Here is a 20,803-nt window from a genome sequence, read left to right as displayed (position 1 = left end):
AATGTGTATGTCTATAAAATAAGTGTTGTGTAAGGCATTGTGAGAAGATAACATTATTTATCATTTGTATTACTTTTATTTTTGAGTTAAATATATTATTGGTGCATAAATTACTTTCTATTCATTAGAAATATATCATGTTTTAAAAGATAGAACATGTATTAAAATTTTCAGTATTAGTGAAATCAGTTTTGTAATTTTCATAACATATTGCTATCTAATTCTTCATGCCTAATAAATTTGCATAACAAATATTTGTGCATATCATGTGACAAAATTATAGTATTTGAACATGAAAAACACAAATACTTGTTTGATGCTGAAATGTTTTTATTTCATGAGCCCACAAACATCTCCGGGCTCTATATATTATAAGCAAATTTAGATTTAATAAGAAGTTCAATATTTATGAACTAAGAGTAAAATTGTGGATATCTACATTATTGGATGAATGACATTGTCAACATATGTCAATATAGTGAGTCATTTTCACTATATTAATGCAAAGATTTATACACATAATTTGTATTATTTTTACAAAAATCAATAATACTTAAACATGAATGATAAATAATAAATGATATAATAACAATACATAAATGAAAAAGGATAGGGTAAGAGCGATGTCTATATGTATGTGATAATAAGAAAAACGAGAGAATGCAAACAAATTAAATAAGAGAAAATGATATATACATTAACAGTGTAAGAGTTTTTTACACTATTATTATATCTTCAATTATCATTAACTCTTCAAAAATAATATTTCAAACAAAGGATGAATGATGTATTAATTATATATATTACAATAGGGGTGAGCATGTGACATTAAGGCTTGTCCTTACTAGACCCTAAATATTGGTCGGGTCACTTTTTTGAACTCAGACCCGATCCTAGACCCAACCCTAAATAGCGATTGAGTCAGCATTTAAACCTGACCCTAGACCCGATTAAATATAATGTATACTCATTTTAGATAAAGACTTCTCAATATTATTTATTATTATGAATATCTAGTTTGATATATAAAATGATATATGTATATATATTATGACAAAATTAAAGAATAAATGATACTTTCGACCAAAATGGTATCATTACTCTATACACATTTGAGAGTAATACATACAAACATGATAAGCAAGTCACCTGATATGGGACGGGTCAGGTCGAGTCATGTTTGGTCTCTACCCGACCTAAATATTAATTCGGTCTATTTTTAAACCTCAAACTGACCCTAGACCCGATTGGACCCGACCCTACTCAGATCCGATCATGATCGGGCCGTGCTGGGTGAGCAGGTAGGGTCGGGTCCTGCTCACCCCTATATTACACTTAATAAATAAAACAAAATAAATTTATGATGTCCAAAAAGGATACGGAAGTAAATTGAAAAGAAGAAAACGGGTAATTAAGGAGAAGAGGGATATTTAGTCGCATTGGAACTCGCTCGTTTCTCTCTCTTCACCATTTCTTCGCTCGTTCACACACTCTCAGGTTTTAATCTTCCCTCTCTTTCATTTCAATGATTCTTACTATTTTTTTTCGAACCTTTTTTCAGGTTTCGATTTGTTTTACCTCTGCTTATTTATCCCTTCAAATTCAATCATAGTGTTCTATCATAATCTTTCAAGCGTTTATTTGTTATTAGGATTTGTGAATTTATAATTGAAAAGAGAGAGAGAGAGTCAATTACGTGTTGTTTACTTTTTTACCCTCTTAATCTCATTTGTGCTATCGAATAGTTGTGTTTTTTTGTTGTTGATTTTTAAGACTTATTGATCTGCATTTACCATCTTGATATTATGTTATGGTGAATTTGATTCTTCGTGAATATATTTTATGCATTTCAAAGCATCTATGATTGTTTGTAAGTACTATTATAGACATTTGAGATCACTCTGCTACAAGTTATTTGAAGATTTTAGGTCATTCGTTTGAGTTCAGATTTCATGTTTCTTTGATTAATCATGTATAATTGTTCTAATTAGTGGTCCTATAAATTTCTCACTTTTTGTAATCCCTATTTAAATTGTTTGTTTTTTGTTCCTATAAGCTAAAAATACCAAAAATAGTGCGTTTTTACTTTTTAGTCCATGATGAGGGACTTAAATCACATCAATTTTTTGTGAAGTGGGTGACTAAAAGTGAATAAAATTGAAATGGGGGCTAAAACAAAAAAGGTGTAATATTTATGGGGATTAAAAACACATTTAAGCCTTATTTGTAATTGTATCCTATGATGTAGCAATACAGGTATGGTTTGGGTTTCAGGGCGTATGATTGATAATTCATGTCAAATGTCAAAGATTCGTCGCTTATGAGTTTTCAAAGTAGGGACATGATAGGAAAACATATTAACTATTATCATGAAAAAGGCACTTATGGATATATTTTGTTGATGATCCAGTAGAAGCATTTAGCCGTGTGGGGTTGTGCTATGCTAAATGCTTATTTTATAGAAGTAAAACTGTGTGGTAAATCATTCTGAATTGGAGTAACTGTTCTTTTTAACATTTTTTATAGGAGTTTGTTATCTGTTCATTAAGATGGAGTTGGGTAGCATCAAAGATGCATTTGACCGTGTAGCCAAGAAGCAAAAGGTATCATCTTCCAAGTCTCAAGAGGTCGTTGACCAGGTGGGGCGTGAAATTGAGCTGGCATTGGCAACAATTCAGTCACCACATGACCCCTCAACTCCAGTTGACCAGAAATCTGTTCTTACAGATCTTAAGGTTAAACTTGATGCTATTGGAGCACTAAAACAGCTAGAAGGATCACAAAAGGAATTGAACACAAGTCTTACCAAGTACCAAAAACTCCTTGAGAAATTGTTAAACCCTGACATATCAAAGGCATACAGAAATGTTGACTTTGATACTCACCTCGTGAATCAGATCATCGCAACCCACTTCTACCATCAAGGTTTATTAGATCTTGGAGATAGCATCATAAATGAGGCTGGAGAGTCTGATGAGTCTGATGCAACTACATTAAAATATGAGTTCTTGGAAATGCATCAGATTATTCAAGCTATGAAGATTAGAAACATTCAGCCTGCTCTCAATTGGGTCTCTGACAATAGAGAGAAACTCGTCCAGATCGGTTCTAATCTGGAGCTCAAGATTCACAAACTGCAGTTTATAGAGGTCCTGCAAAATGGAACCCGAGCTGATGCCTTAAAATACGCCCGCACTTATCTTGCTCCTTTTGCTTCTCTCAACAAGGATGAGTTTCAAAAGCTTATGGGTTGCCTCTTATATGCAGGAAGGCTTGAAAGCTCTCCTTATTCTGAGTTGTTGTCCCCAATTCATTGGGAGATGACAACTGAAGAGCTGGTGCGGCAGTTATGCACTCTCTTGGGGCAGTCCTACCAGAGCGCACTGAGTGTGGCATTTGCAGCCGGAGTTGAGGGGTTGCCAACACTCTTAAAGCTGGCGAATTTAATGGCGTCAAAGAAGCCAGAGTGGCAGGCGATGAAACAGTTGCCTGTGTCTGTTGAATTGGGTAAGGAATTTCAGTTCCATTCGATTTTTGTTTGTCCTGTGAGTAGGGATCAAGGGAGTGAAGAGAATCCTCCAATGCTGTTACCATGTTTACATGTCCTTTGCAAGCAATCAATTATTAAGCTATCAAAGAGCAGCACAAGAACATTCAAGTGTCCATATTGTCCGGCGGAAGCTACAGTTGCACACTGCAGACAGCTGTATTTCTGATGATGTTTGAGTTCCTTTTACATATGTTAATTTCATGGATGCAGTACAGTACTTACAGCTTTATGGTTTGTATATACATGTTCATCATGATTTCATCTACAGATCTTCCCCAATTAGATCAACTTAGATTGTCAATTTTACGCCTCATCTTCTTTGAGCTCTAAATACTTGCATATAGTTCTCTGAAGAGAAGCTCTCTGCTTCCACCAAATTGCTGTGAAATAAGCTGAAACTTGAGAGACACTCTTTCAGTTCAGTTGAGAATCTTTGTTTAAGAAGTTTTTCAACATCTTCTCAACAAAGTTTTTTATCGACCTTCTTTTACCAAACTTCTCTGATTCTTGTCTTTAAATGTGATTGTTAAGCAATAGCACTTGCTGATAGATTTCATAACCACGGTAGAAAATGGGAAATCTAGACCCAAAAAGATATAGAATAGAATCGAAATTTGATCTGTCATAGTGTTAGAATTTGTCTTCAATCCCACTACCAGTATACTTATCAGGTACACGAGGATCTCTTGCACTTTTGTTCCACCTAATGGGGTCGGGAGAGAATAAATGTACTTATACTTGCCCTCACAATCAAAGAGACTGTTTGGTTCTACAACTCGAGAAAATTCAGTTGAATTATTGAGGTAGGTAGATTTTAATGAAGAACATAAGAAAACCAAAATATTGTTCAAGGGTATATTAGGTTCAAAGCAATTAACAATGGAAATTTTTTCTTGAATTTTCCAAATAGTTCAACATAACTCACAAGGATGCTTGTCATATAACATTTTGTACCTTTCAAAAAGTGGTTTCTAAGACTGTAATTAGTTGGATGGAAAACAGTAGGAAGTGAATACATAGGGAATGAAAATAAGGACGCATATATTAGCATCTTTACTTGATTACTTTGTCTCCCAATTTGGAAGAATGAAAGTAGGCTAAGTTTAAATCATGAATATTATATCAGGTAAAGCAAGCACAGTTACATTTTCCTTTGTCTATGCCAAAAGTTACTTTTTTATATGTTATTACACACATCAGTATTTATCAACGTCTGATCCCCAATGTCGATAATTTGATTCCTGGTAGCGACGTTTGTTGGGAGATGTAGTCACGAATACATTGAACATGTAGAATTACAGATGCATGCACTATGGCTAAGTAAACTTATACATTTACAATACTAGATTTTCCATTTATGTGTTGTGGCAAAATCAAGTAATACAATACTCTCATAAACAAATAAATTTTCATGGATATATCTAACTCATACTCTCATATATAGATAGGGGCAAATCTAGTTGGAAGATGCAGATGAGTGAGTTGGTTCATGTAATTCCCTATGACCTCAGTATGAGGTAATTGGCCTCCATGTGACTTCAAGTATATAAAATACAGAAGTATATATGTTGTGCCATAAAGTATGTCATTCTATGTGTCACTGTCTACGATTAGTTAAAAATATATATTTAAATTTAAAATTTAATAAATATTTTTTTCTGACTAATCATAAGAAGTGATACACTTTCGCGAGAATAGAAGATGTTCACCAAATACAAGTAGTTGCAAAACTCTATTATTGCAGATAAGTAAAGGAGTGCAATAAGTAAAGGAGCCATATAATGTAGAGTATAGTCAATGCATATACGTAACTCTCTTATCCCTTCAATCAATAACCTATGAAATGCATGGGACCCTTTCTCACTACCTCACCAAATACCATCTTGTGATCTTTACTATAAAACAAAATACTATTTTATAATATATATACATATCATAACAATATGTGTTTTCAATATTTTCTCAATGAGACTCTTTTATATCTATAATCACCATTATAAAATAATACTAATATGTAAGTAACACAATGAAGTTATTAGGAGAAGGTGCCAACTAATTCCGATTAATGTTTCTTAAATTCACATTTATGGAACAAAGGAAAATACAATTAATGGCACAATATATAGATTTAGAAAAGAGTTTAAAATCTGCGCACTGACATTGTAAAATTTTTTACATTGTCAATCCATCATCCACCACTGATTTGTATTACTTACTTTTGTTTAAAAGTCAATAATAATTAACAAATCAATGATGGATGATATACTGACAGTATGAAAAGCACTTACACTGTCAGTGTATACATATTAAATCATTTGAAAAAATCTTTCCAAACACTCATTTTTGTCTCATGTGGCATTTCAATTATGAAACTTAGCACACCCACAGCCCCAACTGTATTATCTCTGCCTCATCAATCAATAGGTTTAAAATATCTCAACTAAAATATTCAAAAGTAAAAAGTCAAAAATAGATATTTTTCTTGCAAAGGTGAAATAAAACTAGGTAATTAAAGTTGTACTAGTCATTCACAACAATCAAATATTGAGTCAACAAAACTATTTATGGGATATGTTTATATTTAAAAAAATTAAAAATTAAAAATACTAGTTGACATTATTTTATAACTATATAATCCAAATTTTAAAATGATGATCATCATATACATACTTAATTAAACATTTAAGAAGAATTTTTTTTATTAAATTTTTAAAATAAATTGAAAATAATATCAAACAACATTTATTAGATGTTTATCTCCTTCACTTATCTTATATTATATATACCGACTTTTTCCGAAGTAGGTTTTACTTTTATTAACAAAAAATATTTTTCTAATTAAGAAGTGGATACTCTTTTATGAAGATTTTATTTGAATTTATAATAGTAATCCTTTGAATTCAATCTATTTAATGAAGAATGCTACACACTTTTCTTGTTTCTAATTTTGTTTATCATAAAAATTGAATGAGGTTTTTAATATCTATAACTATAAACATTATTTATATTAGACTACTTTAGTTTGACCATATGTAACCCATTTAAATATGAACTCTAAATTATAAGATAATGAATTGAGACCATCTCTAATACTAAATAAGGGAAAATGATTATAATAACTTTAAATTATTTTATGTAATATAAATTCTAAGAAAATGATCTATTTTGTATGGTAGTAAACAATGATGTATGTATCTTGAGTGATTTGTTAGTTTCAAATTTAATTATTTATACATGAATTTGCAATGGATATGGTTTCTTTTGTTGAAAACATAAATTATAAAAATGAAGATAAAAGCTATCATCTTTTCATATGGATCAAAATCACATGTCTCAATGGTGTCTCACTCTCTGTATCAAATCAATCATATATTAATATATAGGTAAAATAAAAAATTAAAAAACAAAAAGTAATAAAATAGAGCACGATAATTGACTTGGAACATAGAGTATAACACGATTTAAGAGATGTAATCTTTATCCTCATGTATTAACATTCCACAATGACAATGCAGTATTAAGAAAGCACACACATCACACAAAACACACTCAGCATTAAACATGGAGAACTATTCATACCCTGATTCCGGCGACTCCTCTCCCCGTTCCCGCGAAATCGACTTCGACAATCCGCCACCGTGGGACGACCAACAACAACCGCCGATTAACTATAAACCCAAATTCATGTGCAGCTACGGCGGTAAGATCCAGCCCCGCTCCCACGACAACCACCTCTCCTACGTCGCCGGCGACACCAAAATCCTTGCCGTCGACCGCCACATCAAGTTTTCCACCTTCCTTTCTAAGCTCTCATCTCTCTCTTCCTTCCCCTCCGATGAACTCACGTTCAAGTATCAACTTCCCGGAGAAGAATTAGACGCTCTTATATCTGTAACTAACGATGATGATCTCGATCATTTGATGAACGAATACGATCGTCTCTACCGTACTTCTTCTACACCTTCCCGCATGCGATTATTCCTCTTTCATAATATCACTTCCCAACCTCAACAACGCTTCATCCAAACTATTGAATCCGGTTCGATTCCGGTTCCGGTTCAGGTTCAGGTTCCGGTTCAACCCGATCCGATGAAGCCTTCAACCAACGTTGATTTCCTATTTGGTTTAGAAAACAAGGGAGTTGCTGTTGCTCCGCCTCAGCCACCGCCTGTGGTGGAGAAGTTTCTTGATCCGGTAGCGGAGCCTGTGGCGGCGTTGCCGGAGTATCAACAGAGAGGTGCTGTTGTAGGTTCGGATCCGAATTTGAACCATCCGTTTGAGGTTCAGAGGCAGTTACAGCAAGAACTTCAGAGGATGAGAATTGCGGAGAATGATCAAGCTGCGTATCGGAGAAAAAGTAGCGAAGACAATCGCAATCTCGTCGGGAATTATCCTTCCGGCGAGTATTACGTTCAGAAGCAGCCTGAGAAATTCCCGGTGTCTAATTTCCAGGCGAATGCGCCGAATCAGGCAGGTTACTGGCCGGAAAAGCATGGTTCCGGCGAGTTTTATCCACCGGCGATGTCTAACGCTTCCGGAGGAGGAGAACAACCAGTTTACATGATTCCGGCGCCGGGAACGTTCTATCATGCACCGATGATGCGTCCACCGTCGGCGCCTCAGGTTACTCAAGGATACTACACAGTGCAGCGAATGGGTTCTGATGGTTACCGTGATGCGCCGGTATACGGTAGCGTACAACCTCCTAAAGCAGCGTTTTCAACTGCTTCTCCGTCGAACTTGGCACCGGCACAGCCGGTTAAAGGTCCATCGTATACGGAAGGATACGGTGTTGTAAGACCAGGTGGGATATCAGATAATACGGGCGCATATGCACAGATGGCGTATGATAGTGTGAGTGGGAGACAAGTTTATTATAATGCGCCGGGTGGTGTAGTGCAGGCTCCGCCGTACCAAGGAATGGCTCCACCTGCCACCACAGATAGGGTGACGGTGGGCCAGGATGGTAAACTCATAAACAAGCTTTCACAAGGTTCAGTGTGATTATGCTTATCTTATTTTTTAAATATTACGTTTAATATTATATATGTGTTTATTTTTCTCTTTTATTTTCTTTATCGGATTTATATGTTAAGAGATATTATTAGCTTTTACTTGCTGTTGTACACATCCTTGTCTTGTGATGATGATGGAAATACTATCCCTATGTTCACATTTGTTTTTTGTATGCTAATAATCACCCTCTTATAGTAGTGTTTTAATCATAGTTAAAAATAATTATAATTAAATTCGAGGTACTAACTTTTTTGAAGGGATCAATGGGTGAAGAAAAGCAATTAAAAGTTTATGCTTAAAACTAGTGTTTGTTTGTTCCATCATCCATGGAAAGGGTTTGAGCTAGTGTTATGACACTTAGATTCATCTATCAACAAGTAACAAGAGAATGTTTTACTAACATCAAATATCATAAATAAGTTGAAAAATCATAGATTTTATGCTTTAATTATAACAAAAGTAGATAACTAAGTCTAAAATTTAATTAAATAATTAAGGGTTTGTTAGAACATAATCTAATTAATAACAAACATAATTATAAATAAGTTGAAAGTATTTGTTTTTAAAAACAATTATTGTCTTGGTTGGTCCGACCATCTGAGACTGTGTTATCCCGATTATAATGCAAAACCAATTAAATAAGAGGTTCAGCTGATTCACGATTGAATCAGTCGGACTGGTCATTCCAAACCAAATTTTATAACACTACTTTTAGCATGACTCCAAAGATTATTTTTTTAGTATTTATTAGGTAAAACACTAAAAATAAAAATGATTATGCCTAACTGATTAAATACCATAAAATGGCAGAATATAACAAAAAAATGTCTTCATCTAAGTTCTTATATTTTACACTTTGAGAAGAGTGTATCAAAAGCCATAATAGAAGAGAACAAAATTGTAGCAATCACACTTAGATATTATGATGATCAAGATAACATTGGATGCGACCTTTTCGTTCCCCATATAGTACCACCTTTTGACGAGTGTGCAAAGATTTAGTTAGATGCTCCCATCCAAATTCATATTTTTTTATCTCTTTCTCTTACAAATTATAAACAAACGTAGGGACCATAACATGTGGAATTATCACATACCAACTATGTGTTTTCTCGTGAATCAAACGTCCATCATTACCCCACCACATTTTCTTCAATTCAACATCAAATATGATTCAGTCTCTTTCATCACAATTTTCCTTCAACTTTCATTATGGATTCACACTAGTATGTTATACCCGTCATTGTTTTCGTCACAAACTTTGAGGCACCGTGGCACCAATTTAGGGGTTGGTATTATATTTTGACTCTTATATTATATAATTCTTCTCCTTAAGGAATTAATCTCTTTCGGAGTTCGTAGTTGTCTGTTTCAACAAGTATCACTCCTCAGGGATCAGACTTTCGACCTTCTGCATCAAATAAGGTAATTGATCAGCTTATAAACACTATTAATTTACTACTAAATGAGCTGAACACACTGTTAATACATTTTCTGTGATGTGTTGTTCAGACTTGACTAATCAAAATTCAAATCTGCTCTTTACCTGGGCCAGAACATAAAAGATGGTCATAGTATTAAGATTACTGAAAAAAAGGACCTATAATAAAGTATATATTGCATTTAGAATGAAGAAAACAAATATGATATGCTATAGAATCTAAGCTTCAACTTGACTCAAACCATCCTTTATGTTGCTCAGATTCACCAATCATGCATTCATACTAAATAATATAATAGAGAGTTATATAGAAGAGTAAAGCCCAAGCTTGCTATGTTGATGGATTAAAGAGGATAATGTAATAATGATTAAGATTTGGATATCCTATGAACAAAACTTCAGTAGAAAATGTTGATTCTTCACATTTTATAATGGCAACATTCTATCTACATAGGGACAAGGATATGATGTACAAACATAACAATATCCTATCGGACCAATAATATTGAAGTAAAAATAAAAAATAATGAATATTTAATTTTTTTTAACTGATAGAATATATTTTTATTAGTCTAAGATATAATTTTGGGACACAGTTTTAAATAATAGATCTTTGTCCTCTAGACCCACTTGAAATTTTTTTGAGATATTAATAAATATGTCATGTAGTGTCCCTTGATTTGGCAAATCTTTGCTTTTAAGCTTGGGCATAAAGAGAAGTAGAAAGTGAAAAGGTAACAAGTAACAAACATTAATATGGCAAAAGGGGAATTAAATACAAAAAGAAAATAAAGTCTTTGACAACATCTATTGTCATTTATATCAAGTTTCATTTATTTAAGTAGAGCTGTATAAGTGCAATAAGCTTTTCAACCTCTTTATTCAAATCTCCAAGGTGTAATTTTGAATAATGAGATAAACTATAAGCTTGGGCTTCATTTCATTTAACTTAGCAAACAACACATTAACTATAAGCCCAAGCTTCACACCATTTAATAGCTCATGTAGGTATTCATATTCTTTGTAATCTTGTTACTACATTGGAAGGTCCATGCTTAATACTTTCAACTGAATTGGACGATTTTTATTGTATAACTAAAAGTATCCCTCAACCTATTAGTAAAGTATGTGATTGCACTTCTTAATAAATATTACAAATTGAACTCTTAACCTTTTGACCTAAAAATTCCATAAAGTTTTATATGACTAGACCAACACCGAAAAAATGGTTATGTTCTTTAATAAATTGAAGTGAAGCTGCTGTTGCTGTGTCAAACTTTTTCTATCTGCAGTTTTGCTAACAAAATAAATATTACTCTAAATATAGGTGTATGATAGTTTTGGTGCCTTAACTAAGTCTTTTATATCCTAAAGTGTCCACAAAGAAGAACATGAATATAGATATAAAAGATTTATGTTCGATAATCTAAGATCGAAGAAGACGTGTAAAAGCGTGTGAAATATTCGAGCTTAAAGCTAAGGTTGCCCAAAAGAGTTAAGAAAGGTAGCATTCCCACGCATATAGGTATCACCTTCAAGGATCTTCATGTCAATACTTTTTAGACTCCAGGGTTGTATTCACATGGGACTTCATGCTAACCTTTACTATCGACCTTATTATTTTTTTGGTACTATCAAGGGTATCCTTTACCTTTTTTGGGTAAGTAACTAATCCCTTTCGGAGTCCGTGGCTATCATCCCAACAAATGTCGTTCACGGAATCGAACATTCGACTTTAGGATCCAGTTGGATGCTTCTTTCATTCACTCAGAAAACTACACTTTGAAATGTTAGTTTCATGAGTCTTTCCTTCTTATAAACTCTTTCATTATCCCTAGGATATACAATGTGAGACTTCACACTTGAATAAACCCAACAATCTTCCCCTCAAGTGTGGGGGTCACACACTTTCCAGTCCGCTCCTCCTTGAGTCTACCATGTCCCAGCCAAACCATCGGCTATGATACCACTTGTTGGACCAGACTACGACCGGGGAGCCTCCAACCACCAGGGAGTTCCATTGTTATGTGGGTATAAGAAAAGTGAAGAGTCACAAGTGAAACACCACGTCTTGAACCAAAACCTTAAGGCATTACTTTCATGGGTTTTTACTTCTTATAAACTCTTTCACTCCTCCCCGCATATCCAATATGAAACTTCACATTTGAATAAACCCAACAGAGAATAATATGATTGAAAGATACGAAGTATATATTTAAGAGTTACACATTATTCCATAATTTAAAAGTTTAAATAGTACATCATCTTTGAATCTCTAAGATCATACTTAATCATCTATCAATTGTATTGGACCTTACAAATGACCCTTTAAATATTTAGTAATATATAGTTTTAGAGGTTATTGTTGAATTATTCTGGTTCCACTAATAAGATTATAGTGGTGGATATATAACTTCAGCAAAGTAAAATAGCATAGTAGTGATGGTGAAGTTACATAGAAGCATATATTTATATATATATATATATATATATATATAGGGTAGCATTTTTTTCTCTACGGTTCAACAAAAGTGACATTAATTTTTCATGTTTAATCAAAGACTTCTGTTATTTGTATATCAAATTTTATAAATGATGACCCAATGTTGTTATACAAAAAACATTAGTACTAACTGAAGCATATATTACATTTTTTTATTAAACACATTTCTTTTAATTTTGTATTGTTTGTTTTGTCAAAATCTGAAGCCTAGCCAACTATTATTTTTGCTACCTAATGTCATGAGTACCACAATAGGAGACACCATTGTTTTAATAAACTTAAGGTTTGTATTTTTTAGTGGATCTCATAAACTTACATGTATGTTTAATAGTTATTATATTCCTTTTCTTAGCTTTGTATGGTATTTGTATGCTTGAAATTTTGAAATGAGAATTAGTCTATTAGCTTTGTCATTGAAATGGATATGCTGTAGAAGAAAGCTGTGGGGTTTTTTATTTTATTTTTTTTGTTTCCAACATGGATCCTAGCACCGGAGACAATTTTGTCTGAGCCGAGAACATTCATAGGTTTGTGGGGCTAACTCTCTCAGCGGTTAACTCGAAACATTGCTTAAGGAAAATCAAGCACACTACTTGAACCAAAACACCTGTTGGTAGTGGTCGATTATTTGTCCTAACATATTCAAATTATTATATATTAAAGTTAATCGAAGCACTAATTATTTGGGGCTATATATTATTTAAATTATGTTTTGGAAAATGATTTTCTAACCTATATATATCCAACTAATTCAATCTTTTAATTTAAAGGGAGAGAGTAATTAAACTTATCTTTAAGTGTAAGGAATTGGTTTTTACCTTTCTCAATCTGAATCCAAACTTAACGGGTTGAAAAATTAATCATATCGTTGAGTTTGGGGTTTCCTCTACTCCATTACTTAACACCTTTATTCATATAGTGATAAAATTACACCCATTCTTAATACATGAGAAAAATTGATAAGTTATGGGTCCAAATCTAGTTTTCAATATAAGAAAATCCAAACTCAAACACCAAATTGGACATACTTATCTTACGCAATATTTGATAGCCAAAATTATATGTGATGAGGAAATAAGTAGTGTTCCTACATGAGTTAGTTAGCCCAATAAGTAAGGTCCAGAGTCAACATTCAAGTTATAATATATGAATCGTATCCGAAGGGACAATGGAAAATGGAAAATGAGTTCTGTAGATTGCAACTTCATTGATTTGCCATAGGTATCCTCGCACTGAAGGCAATCATATTCAAGCTGGGAACATTCACAGATACGTGGGGGGCTAACTCTGCCAGCAGACATTTTTTCCATTCACAAGACTCGAACCTGAGACATTGCTTAAAGAGAATCAAACATATATCACTTGAACAACGTCTGCTGGTAGATTGCAACTTCATTTTGCTCCTATAGATTATATTTATTGTTTGAGATACTGTATATTTTGTTAGAAACTACATTGGATTTTATGTAATCTTTTCCTAGTACCAATTTATTCAATATGCATGCATTTTAGTTAGATAATTTTCTCCCCTCATAAGTTGTTATACATATACATTAATTGGCTTTATAATGTTTTAATTTGATATACAGGATGACAAAGCATGTTTCCTTAGACTGTTAATAAATTGAAATGAATATATTTCTACGCCTTTAAATAAAATCTTATTAAATAAGATATTTTAACTTGCATATGTAACACAAACATGGTTTTTCTTGAGTGTGGGTCTGAATCAATTTATCTAGAAATCAGAAGTACCAAGAAATCAAAACAAAAACTCCTTTGGCCTTTTCTGCACTAAAGAAACAGAGGAAAAAAATAAAGTATGGTTATGAAAATTGGATCAAAAGTGATACATCAACTAGAAAGCTAGATTCTCATATTGATATAATATGACAAATATTTCGGTCATATAACTATATTTGTTAAGATTGGTTATTTTTAAACTTTATTGATCATGATAGCCAATTTTCATTACATACTACCATTACATTTTTCTATACTTCTAAAACATGATTTACCCATCAAGTCACATATTTTGTTTTATTATTATATTCTTTATTAATTTTTGAATATTATAATATATATGTATATCTAATTTCACTTAGATGTAGTTTAATCAGTAAACTTGTGGTTCAATAATACTATGTTAATAGCAATGATAGATAGTTGAACTTTGAAGTTGAATTTTAATAATAATGATCGGCTTTTACTAATCTATTTCCCAAGGTGGTAACCAATCCATGTTTCATCCTACTCCAAAAGATAAGTCACAACAGAATAAGAGCCACAATAATCAATCTAGGATTAGACAAAGTGAGTCAGGATTTTAGGATTTCGATCGGTCAATTAGACAACTTGAAAAAATATGTTATTGACCAGACAAGATCCAAACTATAATACAAAGACCACTTCTATCATTCCTTTGCTACGTCATGTGCATAGGACTGCCATGCCGCCTGAGTAGCACAAACTTATGTCATCCCTATGTTACGCCACATACACAAGACTGTCACATTGTGTGAGAAACACAGACCTAGACCATAAGCCGCATGCTACATACACACTATACCTACTTTCTGCTAGACGATAAGATATGCATACGATATGGCTACATAGCCTACCATATGCTATAAGTCAATTATTCATATAGTATGTACCTATTGGAGTCGTCCAACACATGAAAAGCAACATTTGAGGCAGGCCCGACAAGGTTATTTGGTCGGTCCAATCAACAACATCTATGAGAGAATATTTCACACACATCTACATCATAAATAAGGGACCCATAAGGAAATTACATTCTATCTCTTAGTTTTATTTTCTTACTCTTACTTTAACATTATATTTCTCATATTTCTCTCGTATATTGACTTGAGCATCAGATAACATTTTCAGATAATATTAAGAAGACTTTCCATCCACCAAGTATAGTTCATCCATACCGTACCTCTCCAGAAAATGCCCTTAATTAAGTGAAATTGTTGAATAATAAAACTATCTCTCACTTGCCAAATGCCTTATACCAGAACTAAAATTATAAGTCTCGTACTTTTAGGAGACTATGTTCATAAATTATCACTTAAACGAGTTAAAAAGGTAGGAAAACAATTTATTTTCTTGGGTTTTAAGTTTATACTTTCATTAAATATTTCTCTATTTTGGTCTCACTCGGCAATTTTTTCTCACAATTCTCTAAATCTAAATCAAAGTTCATAATCTTTTACAATCATAGTATCAAAAAATGAATTTTAAGCTATAAACCAAGTAATTTTATTTGAACCATGGCAAGATAAAAATAAAATTCGTTGGCCCAATTATAATTAACTCCAAGAATAAGTTACTTGAAATCTCCATTTTCATGAGTAGAAAGTCAAGTTCTTCCCCACCCCTTATATTCCTTTTCCCCTCATCCATTCCATTTTCTCTTCTTCCCCTTCACAAAAATGGAAATGGGGTTCCCATTATTTTCACTATTATGCATGCACACCAATTCCCATTATTACCAACACTAATATATATATATATTAATGAGATTCATCAACTTTCTGTTAGTATTTCCATTTCACGATCCACTCCTATCATCATTAAATAATGTGTAACACGAACGAGGTGTTCATTTAGTGATATAAGGTTCTATTAAATCTTGAAGATGATCAAAATGTCAAATATTCAATTTCTGAAAACAAAACTTATTGTGAGTGATAGTCACACACATAAAATAGATTAATTCCTTAGTAAAAAGATGGATGATACTACACAAAAATAATGTGTATTAGAATGGATAATATGATATAAGTTTGAATTTGTAATAAATCTTTATACTAAACATATATTTTTTTGTTAGTATCTCAATGTTTTTTTAATTAAGTTGAGAAATTGATATGAGCTATATTGACCCCATCAAACTTGTATTTAAGTAAAAAACTTAAATAAAAACAATAATAAGATGGGTACATGGACATTGGACAATCAATATGGCCTAAACTTGTTTCTCAACACTATATGGTAAATAATGATTGGCCGAATAGATTTTTGTATTTTTTATAGAACCAACTAGAGCTTAAAAACATATTTGACATATAAGGAATTTTAGGAATAAATACAAAATAAATAATGGCCAAATGTTCTTATTTACCTACCAAGATTAACAAAAGTGGAAAAAAAAATCTTATTGAAAGTTTATAAATCTTATGAGTTTTATACATTATCATTATATTATTCATTTTCGTAATTAATCATAATTAACTTGTTTCAAAGAAATAATTCCATTGAATGATCAATGATATAATAATTGTGCATAAAGCTTTGTACTAACACTCATACACAATGTTGTGAGGACCAGACTGTACTAGGCGATTTTACCGATTTTATCAGTTTTACCACTGACTGGACTTGGATAACGACTCTGGTTTGCGGTCTTAATCAAATAAAAGTTGAATTACTTTGAACCGGCAAAATTTCAGTCTGACTATGTTAAACTCGGTTAAACCAGAATAACTCGGAAAATAAACAAGACGATTTACTTAAAATTAAAAAATGAATACTTCAATATAATTATACATAATTATTAATTATATAAATTCTACATTTATATATAAATGTATATTTATTGATAAAAATTAATAATTATATATGAAATCATTCAGTCTGACCGAACAATTTAATTGTTTAAACTAGTTAAACCTAAAATGAAATATCTTCCAATTTGACGTCCGACTCAAGTATCACAATATTGGTCATACATATTACACTCTACTATGTTTTCTTTAAAAAAAATTAAAAGGTAAAATTGTGGATGTCATTTTTATCTAAATATTTGGTGTTGTAAGAGAATCGATCCCATTAGAAATAACACTATTAATTTACAAAGATACCCTTTAATGGACACGAGTTTTCCTCGTAGCCACGCGCTCCTGGTACCTTCTCTCTGTCGAAACCCTAAATGCACGACAAATTCACCCCAAATTCACTTCAAACTCAAACCCAAATCCAGACACCACCTCCTTCCCCTATCCAACGCTCCCAACAATTCCACGTGGTAATTACTCTCAATCGTCACCGTCCATGCCAGATCAAACGGTCAGCCCGCATGACAGCCGAGAAAACAATATCACCCGTTAGATGAACGATGAAGAACAAATCAACGGTTTACAAAGCTTCCCGTAGTTTCCACGGGCAGATCTCAACGCCTTTAAGAAGCGACCATAGCAACGTTTAATTCATCGCTCAGATTAGGGTAACCCCAAAATTCCAAACCCTATTATTCAACACGCTTTTTATCTCTCTCCTTCACAGAGCCTTTTCTCGGTGGCGCGTGATCGCGCGTGAGTTTTAATTTCGGCGCGTTAGAGGCCGATCAGCGCGTGATATTCAACGTAGAGCTGATTTATGTTTGTTTCCATCTGCATTGGGGAATTGATGCTGGAGATTGGCCGTAGCCTTATCGGAAGGCGGTGATTTCGCGGTTTCATGGCATCCGCCGTCTTAGCCAACCGGAACGAACCAAATTGGCCGCAACATAGAGGCGGTGGAGCTGGATTCATGGGAAAAATTCCAAAATCGAACCCAAACCCTAACCCTAAATTCGCGAAGAGAACCCATTCAGATGATGCTTCTTCCATCAATCGAAGACCTAACGATGCGAATCATTCATCGCAGTATGTCACCTTCAACGTTGCCTCTTGCACGAAGAAGGAGATCTTTGAAATTAAGAATCGCCTCGTCTCCGAGCTTGAACAGATTCGAAGATTCCAAAGTCGAGTTGAATCCGGCGAGTTCCAACCTCGGTTCAATAAGAAACCGACGAGCAAGAAGGTTTCCGGAACAAAACGTCCCTTGCCGTTGCCGTTAAATTCAACGATGAAGGATTTGAAACGATCAAATTCGGAAATTGGGAACTTGATGAAGGGTTGTAGTCAGATTTTGCAGAAGCTGATGAAGCACAAGCATGGTTGGATCTTCAATGTTCCCGTTGATGTTACCGGTATGGGTCTTCACGATTACTATGATATAATTAAGAAACCGATGGATCTGGGTACGGTGAAAACGAATCTCGCAAAGAATGTTTATTCCACGCCTTCGGTTTTTGCTGATGATGTGAGATTAACGTTCAACAATGCTTTGACTTATAACCCTAAGGGTCATGATGTGTATGCCATGGCGGAGCAGCTTATGGTGAGGTTCGAGGAGCTTTATCGGCCGATACATGATAAAATTGAAGATCTGTTGAGAGAAGATCGTGACTTTGAGGAGGATTTGCTGGCTAGTTCGTGGAACCATGTTGAGCCAGAGAGGGAAAAGGTGAAGAAGAAGGAGATTTCGAGTTATTCAAATTCGATTATACCCCAAGTGAAATTGCAACATGAACCTGAACCGCTGTTGCAGTCATATGCGGCTCCGGCGAGTTCATCGAACCCTCCAATAGTTCAATCTCCTGTGCGAACCCCATCACCAATGCGTGTTCAGCCGGTGAAACCATTGAAGCAACCAAAGCCTAAGGCGAAGGACCCAAATAAGAGGGAAATGAGCCTAGAGGAGAAACACAAATTGGGGTTAGGGTTGCAGAGTTTGCCTCCTGAGAAAATGGAGCAGGTGGTTCAGATCATAAGGAAGAGGAATGGGCATTTGAAGCAGGATGAGGATGAGATAGAGCTAGATATTGAGGCTGTTGATATAGAAACCCTTTGGGAACTTGATCGATTGGTGACGAATTACAAGAAGATGGTGAGCAAGATCAAGAGGCAAGCACTAATGGTTAATGTTAGCAACAATCTGACTTCAAACAAAAGCAATGGGGTAATTGAATTCTCTCATAGCCTCAATTTATCTGTTTAATTAACGGGTAGCATGTTTTTCTCTCAAATGGGTTGCACAGAGAATATAGAAAACAAGTTCAATTTCCTCTGTTTTAATAAGGGTCTAGTGTTGTTGTCACATTCTAATTGATTTTCTGTGATTGAATTGACAGGGATTACCTGCGTGCGAGAAGGTTGGTACGACAACGGTTGAGGTGAAGAAGGCGAAGAAAGTGGAAGCTGCAGGGGACGAGGATGTTGACATTGGGGATGAGATGCCGATGAGTATGTTCCCACCTGTTGAGATTGAGAAAGATAAAGATGTTGGAGGAGGCCATGCTAGTAGTAGTTCTAGTAGCTCAAGTAGTTCAAGTAGTGATTCGTCATCAAGTGGTATTAACATTGTTCCAAGTATTATTAGGCTTTTGTTTGTTGTTGAAGGTAAAGGAAAGAAAAACTGAAGTTTTGTAATTGATTTTGCAGATTCAGATTCGGGGAGTTCCTCAGGGAGTGATTCTTAAGCAGACAATGGGCACTTATAGCTATAGGGAAAAAGCAGTGCTTTTGGTACAAATGGTCAAACATAGGCCAATGTGGGTATGGAATTAATGAAGGAATGTTTGCTTCATTGGCTTCCTATACGAGGTCTTGAATACATGGACAAGGTATGTCATATCAATGTTCATTATCAAGTTATGAAGTAATATTTGCAGCTAGACTTAAAGGCTAAATTTTCAAGTGTTTACATTTTCAGGGGCTTGTGCACATTTGGTTCAGTTTGAGAGTGGAGTAACGGATTGGATTGTGCCGAGGATTTGTGGTGTGGCATGTGTAAAAATTGATTCTGGAAGCTTGAAGACCTAGTTAAAACAATTTGTAGGACATTAATATGTTGAACGTGGTGAAGGTTTTAGGATAGAAATGGTTTAGAGATATTAGGAATAGAAGGCAGGGAAATAGTGTTTTTGGAGTTTACCTTGTACACAGTAAATGGATGGGTGGATTATCTCTTTGGAGAAGTCCCTTTTGTGGATCTGCATTGAGCTTGTTGCCAACTTTCTTTAATCTTAATCCAATTAAAAGACCATCTTTTTAAGTTTGTATGTGTCATGAGGCCTCGTAAATACCAAGGAAAACGTGCAAAAACTAATGAGTTACTGTAAAAAACATGACAGGGATGAATCAAGTTGAAATAAATACTATTGTTCATTGACTGATATAGTTTCAAACTCTTGTGACATCTCAATCATTTGATATATGATATAATCAATGGGTAATGAAAAAGGAGGACCACTCACATATATTCATTGGAATTGTGCAACTCCACTAATCTGAGGGTAATGTTGTGACGTGATTATTACAAATCTGCAGTAAGAGGTGTAATTTAGCCAACCTTACAATAGACAGACACAAGTTAAATTGACAAGCGAAACAACTGAAAATATCCACTTCAGCATTGCATGTAAGACTTAATCTCATTCCTGAATTGACACTGATCT

General features: G+C 33.9%; 3 protein-coding genes across 5 annotated transcripts; all 3 read left to right on the top strand.

Moving 5' to 3' along the window:
* On the top strand, positions 1,389-3,863 carry LOC109330162 (protein RMD5 homolog A-like). Of its 2 annotated transcripts, none has more exons than XM_019564213.1 (2): positions 1,389-1,497; positions 2,527-3,863. In XM_019564213.1, the coding sequence occupies exon 2, from the start codon at positions 2,550-2,552 to the stop codon at positions 3,714-3,716; it is 1,167 nt and encodes a 388-aa protein (XP_019419758.1). In that variant the 5' UTR covers positions 1,389-1,497; positions 2,527-2,549; the 3' UTR covers positions 3,717-3,863. The 2 variants fall into 2 exon arrangements, with proteins under 2 accessions (XP_019419758.1, XP_019419760.1); XM_019564215.1 differs by lacking the exon at positions 1,389-1,497 and adding an exon at positions 2,236-2,256.
* Positions 7,039-8,745, top strand: LOC109330096. The gene has a single exon (XM_019564120.1). The coding sequence runs from the start codon at positions 7,112-7,114 to the stop codon at positions 8,552-8,554; it is 1,443 nt and encodes a 480-aa protein (XP_019419665.1). The 5' UTR covers positions 7,039-7,111; the 3' UTR covers positions 8,555-8,745.
* LOC109329900 (transcription factor GTE7-like) lies at positions 17,723-20,414 on the top strand. 2 transcript variants are annotated; one of them, XM_019563789.1, is made up of 5 exons: positions 17,723-19,305; positions 19,478-19,697; positions 19,788-19,969; positions 20,060-20,184; positions 20,219-20,414. In XM_019563789.1, the coding sequence occupies exons 1-3, from the start codon at positions 17,980-17,982 to the stop codon at positions 19,823-19,825; spliced, it is 1,584 nt and encodes a 527-aa protein (XP_019419334.1). In that variant the 5' UTR covers positions 17,723-17,979; the 3' UTR covers positions 19,826-19,969; positions 20,060-20,184; positions 20,219-20,414. The 2 variants fall into 2 exon arrangements, with proteins under 2 accessions (XP_019419334.1, XP_019419333.1); XM_019563788.1 differs by having other exon boundaries at positions 20,060-20,414.

The sequence above is a fragment of the Lupinus angustifolius genome, chromosome LG16 (genome assembly GCF_001865875.1).
Source record: "Lupinus angustifolius cultivar Tanjil chromosome LG16, LupAngTanjil_v1.0, whole genome shotgun sequence".
NCBI classification, from domain to species: domain Eukaryota; kingdom Viridiplantae; phylum Streptophyta; class Magnoliopsida; order Fabales; family Fabaceae; genus Lupinus; species Lupinus angustifolius.
The sequence above is the reverse complement of the archived record's forward strand: the minus strand, read 5'-3'. Positions and strand labels throughout refer to the sequence as shown.